The 10,668-nt window shown below is 68.7% G+C and overlaps 1 protein-coding gene across 1 annotated transcript; it reads left to right on the top strand.

Moving 5' to 3' along the window:
• Positions 1-5,554: 5,554 nt before the first annotated feature.
• NEUROD2 (neuronal differentiation 2) lies at positions 5,555-8,856 on the top strand. Its single transcript, XM_005232702.2, has 2 exons — positions 5,555-5,704; positions 6,911-8,856. Exon 2 carries the CDS (start codon positions 6,916-6,918, stop codon positions 7,987-7,989), a length of 1,074 nt encoding a protein of 357 aa, XP_005232759.2. The 5' UTR covers positions 5,555-5,704; positions 6,911-6,915; the 3' UTR covers positions 7,990-8,856.
• The last annotated feature ends 1,812 nt before the right edge of the window (positions 8,857-10,668 follow it).

Genomic DNA, 10,668 nt, shown 5'->3' with positions numbered 1-10,668 from the left:
AGTAATTAATTAATACGAATTTGCATATTTGCATGTGCAATTAGTGCAGTGGAGTGATTACTCTGAAAATGAGAAGTTGGGCTTGTCAGATGGTAGTGTGAACTGGAGTGGAAAAGCCTCGTGCAAATGAACCTGGGCGGCGGCGGCGGCGGGCACGCGGCGGCACGCGGCGACACCGGCCCCACGCCGTGCCACGCCGGGAGGGTGCGAGGCCCCACGCGTGGTGGTGGTGGTGGGGCTCAGCCCCGGGGACCCCCCAACCCCAGCCTGGCCCTGGGCCCCCGCCATGGGGACCGCTCCATCCCTCGGCCATCTCCATGGCGACTCACTGTGCCAGGCGCATCGCCATGGCAACAGGCCGGGCCACGCAGCCTCGCCATGGTGACTGTCGTCATCGGCGCCCTGTCGCCATGGAGACTCCCCCCCCCCCCCCAAATCCATTCCCTGCCGGGCCCCCCCTCCCCAGCCCTCCATGGCACAGGGTGTTGGCATCGGGGTGCTGCTCCCCAGGCTGGCGGTCCCCAAAGCCACCCAGGATGCAGGACGGGGGTCCCCGAGGTCCCCAGGGGTGGGAGGCCACCAGCACTCCGACATGGAGGCGAGGGTCCCAGGGGTCCCCCCAGCACCCTGTAACAGGCTGGAAGAGCCAAGCCCCACGATGGCAACACCAGGCTGGATCCGCTCCTAAGGGCTGGTGGCCCGAGCCCCCCCACATGATGGGAGTCTGGCACCCCCCACTCCCCAGGCCTGAATCAGCCCTTCGCCAGCGTCGCCAGTGCCACTCCGGTCCCCCCTCAGCCGCAGCCCCTGTGCCACCCATCCTGCTGAGGCCTGACACCACTCGGTGCATTTCTGGGAGGGCCACTGGCCACCTCTCCCCACCTCTGGGGGGGCAGCGCAGAGGGGTGGGGGGCGATGGGGGGTGCACGTGGCAGCGGACAGTCCCCGCCACTGCCCCCCACCACACATCCCCTCGCCATCACGCCCTGCCGGCTCCCTGAAATGGGCCCAAGCGGACGCCATCTGCCGCGGGGGGGCCGGGGGCCATTGCCAACAGCGCTCGTTCATCCGCACCGTGCCCATGCCGGTGGCACCGCCGGCTCCGTGCTGGCCCCCTGTGCCCCTTGTGCCCCCCGCTTTGACCCAGCCAGGGCAGCCACGGGGAGGGGGGGGGGGGGGCGATGCTGTGGCCGCAGGGGTTCTCCTGTCTGCTCCTGTGGCCTTGTGACATCACAGTCCAGCGGCTGCAATGTCACAGCACGTTGTGACCTCACCAGAGCAGCCCTATGACCTCAGCAGCAGCCAGCCGGTGGTCTCGGGCTGGGGTCCCCCTCTCCCAGCCTCACCACTGTCCCCAGGGGGCATCTGACCCCACCGGGGGCAGACCCAGCACCCACGGGTTGACAAAGGAGCACGGAGGGGTGGGACATGGGTTCCCTGGGGCCACCAGCCCCCCCCACCCCGGGACCCCTGTCCCCATCCCCGCACACAGCCACTGCTCCGGCAGTTTCCCGCTGGCCAATTCCCAGGGTGTCGTTTCCCTGATTAACAGCCTGTGTCTTAAAAACCGCTGCCAGGTCCTGTGTATGGCAGTGCCGGGGGCAGGGTGGGGGCGGGCAGGTGGGGGTCCGGCTGCCCCAGGGGCAGGATCCAGCCGGGGAGGGGGTGAAGCAGCCACCCCCAGTGACGGGGGCTTCGCTGGGCACCAGCACCATAGCCCCCCAGCAGGCACAGCATCTCCCTGGCTTTCCTGAGCAAAAGAAGAGGGGGGTCGCTAAAAGCCCCCCTGATCCCAGCTGAGTCAGGGCCGACCCTTTTTCTCCCTCTGTGCCTCAGTTTCCCTCCACCATCATCTTTCTCCTCCCAGGCTCCCCAGCCCACCCATGACCCCACAGTCCCCATTGCAGGGACCTTTAGAGACACGAGGACGGGCAGGGCACTGATACCCCCATCCCCACCCCTCGGAGACCCCCACCCACAGATGGGGCCCTGCTCACCCGGTGACTGGAAGATGCCCAGGGATGGGTCCCACGAGGGAGAGCTGCACCGAGGGACTGGGCCCGGGGCCACTTCATCCCCGAAGGCAGCAGGGACAGGGATGGGGACAGGGATGCGCTCCTGCCGCTCTCCTCCCCTCGCTGACATTCCCCGGCGGTGGCTCCGTTAGCGCATCCATCTCTTCCCAGCCTTCACCTCCCAGAAATATTGCAGCGCGGAGCCGACTCCATCTGGCAGCACGGCCCCCGCCTCCCCCCCGCCACCGCTCACAGGGGGACGCTGAGCCGGCTCCTCTGCTCCAGCCCAGACGCCTCAGCCCCCCACCAAGGGGGGACGGGGACCCCACTGGTGAGGTGGCCAGCTCGGATGCCCCCCATCCCATGGCGGGGTGCGATGCCATGGCCTCGCCGAGGCAGCCGGCTGCGGTGCCGTGCGATGACCCCACGCTGGCAATGCCACAGCTGGCTGAGCCCCGGCAAACTCACTCCGTGCGGGACCCCCCGGGAGCCAGCCCAGGCCCAGGTGGCTCCCAGCCGGGTCCCAGCACCACCCAGCACCCGGCTCCAAGCCCCAGCTCTGCCAGTGCCAACCCACTGCCGTGCCCCCACCGTGTCCCTCTGGATGCCACATGTCCCCAGCACCCACCTCCAGGACAAAGCTGCCACTGCTCCAGGCAGGGTCCCCATTGCCATCCGCCACCTTCCTGCTAGACGGAGGGGAAGGGACACGGAGGAGGAATTTTGCAGGAGGAAAGAGCTTCATGCACCAGCCAAAGGCCCTGCTGTGCCCGCTGGGCAGCGAGATCCCCAGGGACCCGGCTGGCGTGGCCAGGGACCGCAGTCAGCAGTGCTGGAAAAGCCAATCCCTGCACATGAGGACCAGGATGGGGACCAGAGCCCTGGGGTCACTGGGCCCAGCTCCCCCAGCCCTGACCTCCTGTGACAGCACAACCCCCACACACACACTCCCTGCACCCAAAGCACCAGCCCCCATCCCTTGCCCCTGCTCCCCCCGCTGTGTCCTCCCCGCTCCTGCCACCCAGGGTAGCCCCGCTTCCCCAGGGGCCAGATTCTGCTCACGCAGCCCCTGCGCCATGATGCTGGGAGCCCCACTCACCACCCTGGATGCACCCCCCTTGCCCCCAAAGGCACCTGGGGACTAGGATGGTGCTGCCCCTGCCCCACTCTGCCCTGTGCCATCACCAGCCATGGCAGAGGGGACAGCGGGGGGGACACGGGGATCCCTGCTCCTGCCTGCACTGTGGGCCATGTCCCGGCACAGGCCGGCCAAGGGCCCCCGGCACCGCCCCGGCACAATGCAGCGGTTTGGGTTTTCATCTCCCTGCTCCCCTTTCATCTCCTCTCCCCCGTTTCATGTCTCCACTTTCTTCTCCCTCCAAGCGCTGTGCATGCTGATGAGGCTCATGCCTGCGCCCACCCTTGCCGCTCGCAGGCTGCTAATTAGGCTGTAACAGTTGCACTGGGCCAGGGGCTTGTGGCTTCCCCCTGTCCCCATCCTTGTCCCCATCCCTGTCCCCACACGGGCCAGCCTGCCCGCTCACACCGTGGCATCTTCTCGGCTTTGGGCAGCCCCGGTGCCCGCGGGGGTCCCCCATGGGCTGCCACCCCAGTGCCAGGAGCTGCCTGCTTCACTGCCCAGAGGCAGGGGGTGCAGCCAGGCTGGAGGGGGGTTGTGTCCCCCACCGAGGGTGGGTGGTCCCCTGGCCTGGGAACCGAGGGCGACGCCGTGGGGACTTACCCAGAGCTGGCAGGCACGGGCAGCGCTGGTGTGCCGCGGGCACCGGGTGAAGGTGTGCTCCCCAGGCACGGTGATGCCCGCCTGGCACCAGCCTGCAAAATGAAGATGGCAGCAACAGCGGGAGCTGAATGGTGCTGCGGGGATGGAACGGCTGCGCTGTGCCAGAAGGCTGCCCGGGAATCGGTGCCCCGGCACAGCACCGGCACCGGCACGGCTGGGGTGGGCCCTGCCTCCCCGCGGGCCAGCTCCAGCCCAGGTGCCATCTGCTCGGCCGCAGCCGTGAGTGACAGTCGGAGGGTTCGGCAGCGTGGGGGGGGGGACGCTCGCTGCCGGTGGAGGCCCCTCTGTCACGTGCCAGCCCCGACACCTGCACCGGGGGAGCGGGTGCCGCCGCCGCCGCTGGCACAGCCCCGGCGGCCAGGCACGGCCAGCCCTTTGTCTGCACGTGGGCACAGCCCCGGCCACTGCTGCCACCGTGTCCCCGCCATGCCCACGCTGTGGCCGTGCCACCCTTGCCCGTGGCGCATGGCCAGCACGTGCCAGTGTGTAGCACCCTGCACCCACTGCCCCCACCCCTCGAGCCAGGCAGGTCCCGGCCCCCCCGAGCTTGCGGGGACCGAGGCGATCCAGGACACGGGGACATGCTGTGGCTCAGCCCTGATGGCTGCAGGGCACTGGGTGCTGGGCTCCTGGGGACACAACACACCCGTTACGGGCTCACTGCTGCTGCCCGCTGCCACCGGTGCACAGGCACGAGGGGAACGGCAGCAGCGATGTCTGGCCGTGGGGGGGGACGGATTGGGAGTCTGGGGGGTGTCGGGGTGCTGCCAGGCCGGGGCACAGGGCTATGGCAAGTGAGGAGGTGCCCAGCAGACAAAGGCCTCGCTGGTGGCACCGCGGCATGGCCGGGCCTCCTCCACCGCCACCGTGGGACCCGCATCCACAGAGGGGCTCGGACCCCATGTGTGTCAGGGAGGGCTCACGCGTGCATGTGTGTGCAAGCGTGTGCGTGTGTCTGTGTGCACATGTAGGAGTGTGCCGATGGCTGGCTGTGTCTGTGCACACCCGGCTGTGCCGTGGGGCTGCAAGGAGAGGCTGGCGCGGCTGCATGGCCGAGGGGGTGCCAGCGGGGGCCATGGGGTGGTGGGCAGCCGGAGGGGCCATGTGCCACCCATGTGGGGACCCATGGCCCTGCAGTCACTGGCCCTGTCCAAACCCACACCTGCAGCCCCCTGCCCACACTGGTGCGGCCAAACCAGGCACGGCCGCCACCACCGCCTCCCCCAGGCCCTACCCAACCACAGCCCCCAGCCCACACCAGGCCCTCAGCACCGCAACCATCCCCACTCGGCTGGTGATTGAGGGTGGGGACGGACCTGGGCGAGCCGCCGCAGTCTTTTGCGGCGAGCCGCAGATGCCAGCTCCCGGCGAGGGTCCCCACGGTGTCTCCCCCCTCGCCCCAGTGCCCACCGGCCGCCCCCGACACGCTTGGCCCAGCCGGGATGGCCGGTCTCCCCCGTCGCCCTGCCGCTGGCTCCATTGTTCAGCCCGGCCCCGCCATCGCCTGCATCTCGCCCGGTTCCCATTTTGCGGCGTGTAGGCAGAGCTGTAGATTTGGAAAAAGGTTGGGGTTTTTTTTTTTTTTTTTTTGGTTTTTTTTTTTGAGTACAGAGTGACAGATGGCGAGTCCTCCTTCCCCAGAGAGACAAATCTCCCTGAATGCAAGCGCATGTCAATCATTAGCTCTCATGTGATAGCTCTCGCGCATGACGTGCCAACCATATGGCACTGGCAGCAGAGCTGGTACCCCCTTTGCTGGGTAGAGATGCCACTCTCGCCTCCTTTTGGATAGAGGACTGCAGGAGGCTGGAGCACCTCAAGGAGCCGCGTCCCGCTCCCAGAAGATGCTGGGAACAATGAAATAAGAATTCCTGCGGTCCGCCCGAAGGTGAGTTATGTAAGAAGTGGAGGGCTGGGAGGGCAGCGGAGGAAACTTGAATGGAGAAAAGGCAACTTCCATGTTGATTTTGTTTCTCCGCCACGTCTCGCCCTTTCCCCCCCCAAACCTACCCCCCCCCCCGTCTTTCGTTCTCCCCCGGCCCTCGGTTCTCCCGCTCGCCACCGGCCCCGCCGATGGGGATTTCCCCCCCTGCCCCGGAGCGCCCCCCCCCTCCTCTCCCCGGGGGAGTGCGGGGGTGTTGGGGTTCCGGCCCCCCCTGCCCCCCCCCCCGCGCCTGGGCGCGCCCGGGGCGGCGCGGTCCCGTCGGGACGGAGCGGGCAGCGGCGGCCGAGTGGCATCAACGAAATCGGCGCGGAGCCGCCGCGCCGCCGCCCCCGGGGGCCCCGACCCGGCGGAGCCGCCTCCCCGCTCCCCCGCGGCGCCCCCGGCCCCCGCCCCGGGCGGTGCCCCCCGCCCCGGCCCCGCCGCCCCGGCCGGTCCCGGGGGCGCCCCCGGCCGCGCCGCCGCCCGCGGCCCCCGCGCTCCCCCGGGGGGGGGGCCCGGCCGCGACCGCCCCCCGCCGCCCCCTGCCGCGCCGCCGTTTGATGCCGCCGCATTTCACGGGCCGCGCTCCGGCGGCCGGAGGGAGCCCCGGGGCCGGGGGGGGCGCCGGGCGGGTCTGACCGGCCCGGAGGGGGTACGGGGGCGGGGGGGATGGGGGGGGGGGCGGCAGCGCCTCGGCCCTCCGGCCCCGGGACGGCGGTGGCAAAGCCGCGGCCGGGGCCGTTCCGCGCCCGCGGAGGGGAAAAGTTGGAGGCGTCGAAGAGGGGCCGGCGGCACCGGGCCCGGCCCGCGGGGCACCGGGGCGGGGGGGGATGGGGGGGGGCACCAGCCGGGCCGGGGGCGGGGGGCCCGTCGCGGCGGGCGCGGGTGACCGGGAGCGGGGCGCGGGCGGCGGCGGCGGGGAGCCCGGGGGGGGGGGGGGGGCGGGGGGCGTCGTCGACGGGGGGTGGTCGCCGCGCCCCGGGGGAGCCCCGATGCCCCCGGGGGCGGGCGGCCGGGGCGGGGGGCGGCGGCGGGCGTCCCCGCGCCCAATTCGTTTTCGCCGGTCCCGGCACGGCGGAGCCGCTCCGGGGGAGCGCGGGGCGGGGCGGGGGGGCGGCGGGGGGGGCGGCGGGGCCGCCGGTAACCCTGGCTCTTTGCCCCCCGCTGCAGCCACCATGCTGACGCGCCTTTTCAGCGAGCCCAGCCTGGTCCCCGAGGTGCCGAAATTCGCCGGCTGGGCCGAGGAGTGCGAGGAGGATGCCCGCAGCGAGAAGGAGGAGCGGGCGGGGAAGGGCTGCGCCCTCCCGGAGGAGCCGCCCGAGGGCTCGCTGGGGGAGAGCAAGGAGGAAGGGGAGCTAGGCGGGGACGAGGAGGAGGAGGAGGAGGAGGAGGAAGGCTTGGAGGAGGCGGAGGGCGAGCGGCCCAAGAAGCGCGGCCCCAAGAAGCGCAAGATGACCAAGGCGCGGCTGGAGCGCTCCAAGCTGCGGCGGCAGAAGGCGAACGCCCGGGAGCGCAACCGCATGCACGACCTGAACGCGGCCCTGGACAACCTGCGCAAGGTGGTGCCCTGCTACTCCAAAACCCAAAAGCTCTCCAAAATCGAGACCCTTCGCCTGGCCAAGAACTACATCTGGGCTCTCTCCGAGATCCTGCGCTCGGGCAAACGGCCCGACCTGGTTTCCTACGTGCAGACTCTGTGCAAGGGGCTGTCGCAGCCCACCACCAACCTGGTGGCCGGTTGCCTGCAGCTCAATTCGCGCAATTTCCTCACGGAGCAAGGGCAGGAGGGCGGCCGTTTCCACGGGCCCAACGCCTCCTTCGCCGTGCACCCCTACCCCTACCCCTGCTCGCGGCTGGCCGCGGCGCAGTGCCCGCCCGCCGCCGGCCCCGGGTCCCACGGGCTGAGGACACACAGCTACTGCGCCTCCGCCTACGAGAGCCTCTACGGCAACGCGTCCCCCGACTACAACAGCTCGGAGTACGACGGGGGGCTCAGCCCCCCGCTCTGCATCAACGGCAACTTCTCCCTCAAGCAGGACTCTTCTTCCCCCGACCACGAGAAAAGCTATCACTACTCTATGCACTACTCGGCGCTGCCCGGCTCCCGGCCCGCCGGCCACAACCTGGTCTTCGGTTCGACGGGGATGCGCGGGGGGGTCCACTCCGAGAACATCTTCCCCTACGACATGCACCTCCCGCACGAGCGGGGCCCCATGTACGAGGAGCTCAACGCCTTCTTCCACAACTGACCCCCCCCAGCCCCCCAGCCCTTCTCCCCCCAGCCCCCCCCCCTCCTCCACCGCCCGACCGCCCCAGCCCCGAGGAGGGTGTGTGTGTGTGTGGGGAAACCGGCCCCCGGGGCTCCGCCGTGGGCTTTGGTGCAATATGGGGACCCGGCCCCGGCGGCGGGTCCCCGCGCCCCGTGGGGACAAAGTGCTTTTTTGGGAGGATTTCCCCTTTTCCTTAAATGATTATTTATTATTTGACTAGTTAAATTATTCTTATTACTATTATTATTATTATTACCATTATTATTATTATTATTACTATTATTATTATCATTATTATTATTTCCCCGAGGGGGGAATGCGCCAAGCGCGGCCCCCGCACCGCCAGCCCCCCGCAGAGCCGCCCCCAGAGCCCAGCCCGGCCCGCTGGATCGAACCGCTTCGTTTTCTTTTTAATTCGTTTTCATTTCATTTTTTGGGGGAAAAAAAAATATTTTTTTTTCCTTTCCCCACCCCCCTCCCCTTCCCCCATTTTGGGCCGTTTCTCCCCTCCACCGCCGTGACCCCGTACCCTCCTTACCCCCCACCCCCCCCGGCATTGGACACCCGCTGCCCCGGCCCGTGGGAGCGAGAGGAGCCCGCGTTGATGCGCGGAGCGCAACTTTCCGAAGCAATAAAGAGGCGAAGGGAGGAACCCACATTTCTATCTATGCAAGCAGGCCCGGCCCGGCGGACGCTCAGAGATGCACTTTGCTTTGGGGGGGCCCCGGCCCCGCTCCCAGCCCCGGGAGCTCCTCTCGCAGCGCGTGTGTCAGGACGTTTTTTACCTGTTTTAAAAAACTTGAAATGGAAAAAAAGAAAAAAAAAAAAAGAAAAAAAAAAGGGGAAAAAAAGAGAAGAAAAAAAAGCAAAAAAAAAAAGGGGGAAAAATTAATTAAAAAAAAAAAAAAGAATAAATCCCCAACCCCGCGGAGAAGCCGCGGTTTTCCCCAGCTGGAGGAGCCGGGGCCGGGCGCGGCAGGGCAGCCCGCAGCTATGCAAGCGGGGCTCCGGGGGGGGCTGGCGGGGCTGCGCCCCCTCCGAGGCGCCGGGGCCCGGCCCGGGTGTCTTCGCCCCGGTTTGCCGCATTCCCTTGGTCGGGAGACGCCGGAAAGCCGAGTAAACGCTTTTTTTTTTTTTTTTTCTTCTTTTTTTTTTTTTTTTTTCCTTTGGAACCTGCCCGCACCACCTTCAAGAAACCAGCATTTTTAGAGACCAGGGAGGAGGAGGATGATTTCTGAGAAATGTTTTCAAAACGAAAAAAAAAAAAAAGTTTTGCAAAAAAACAAAACAAAACAAAAAACCTGGAAAAACAAAAAAAAAAAAAGAAAAAGAAAAAAAAAACACAAACCGTTGTAGCAAAGGGGACCCGCCTGTCCGACACCAGAAGTGCTTTCGTGTTTCTGTTCCGTTTCATTTCGATTAATAAATATTTATGGCCAACGATATGCAAGAGCCCCCCACCCCCCCGCGCCGGGAGCCGCTCCCCGCTCCCCCCGCTTCCCCGGGCCCCGCCGCCGCGGACACCGCTTGGCGGCGGCGGAGCGGGGGGGGCGCGGGGCCGGGGGGCCCGGCGATACTGCATGCACCGGCCCCCCCCCCGGGGCGCCCCCCCCCCCCGGCCCCGCTGGACGCTCGCAGCCCGGTCCCGGCCCCGCCAGGACTCGTCGGCCGTGACGAGCCGCCGCCGGTGCGATTCGCGGCGAACCTGTAATTACCGAGCGTCCTTCGACGGCGATTAATAAATATTCAATGTTGACTCCGCCGCCTTCGCCGCTTTCCTTCCGCCCCGGGGCACCGGGGGCACCGGGCTGACCCCCCGCCCGCGGCACCTCTCGGCGGTGCCGGTGCCGCCGCCGCTCCCAACCGCTCGTGTGCGCGGCCCGCGGTGGGGCGGCGCTGATATAACGCGGCTCTGCCCCACGGGTGTCCCCCCCGGGACCGGGGAGGCGGCGTCCCCCCCCGGCGCCAATAAAGGCACCGGGATCCGGAGCGGCGGCCCAGGTCGGTCCCGGCCCCGCCGTCACGGGAGAGCGGCGGCGGGGACACCGCTCCCGTCCCCCGGGAGCGGTAGCTCAGAGGCTGGTGCCCGGAGCTGGCACCGGGCCGCGGTGCCGGTGGCCAAGGCCGGGTTCTTCGGTGGCGGCCCCGGTAACCGGTCGGCTCCCGGCGTGGCGTCCGGTGCCCGTGACGGCTCCTCGGTGCCGGTGCCCGATGGAGTGCCGGTGCCCGTCGGAGCCCCGGCGCGGTGCCCGGTCCCGGTGCCTGTGCTCGGGCCCATCGGAGCCCCGGCGCGGTGCCCGGTGCCGGTGCGAGGTGGAGCCCCGGCGCGGCGCCAGTGCCGGTGCTCGGTGCCCGGTGCCGGTGCCCGGTGCAGACCCGGCGCCGTGCCCGGTGCCGGTGCCCGGTGCGGAGCTGTCCGCTGCAGCGGTGCTGAACGGGCGCCCGGGCCCCGCCGCCTCCCCAGGCGAACGGTAACCGGTCTCTTTACCGCCCGCGCCACCGGGGCTCATCACCACCCGACGGCCCAGGACCCCGGGTCAAGGACTGAGCTCCCGGTGGTGCGGTGCCGCTCCCCACGGCCACGCGGGTCGCCGGTTCCCCGCGGGAGGTGGCGTTCGCCGGGGCAGCGCCGGGGCTGCGGGAACGGAGCCCCCGGTT

Source organism: Falco peregrinus, chromosome 18, assembly GCF_023634155.1.
Source record: "Falco peregrinus isolate bFalPer1 chromosome 18, bFalPer1.pri, whole genome shotgun sequence".
In the NCBI taxonomy this organism is placed as follows: domain Eukaryota; kingdom Metazoa; phylum Chordata; class Aves; order Falconiformes; family Falconidae; genus Falco; species Falco peregrinus.
This window is presented reverse-complemented; position numbering and strand designations above follow the sequence as displayed.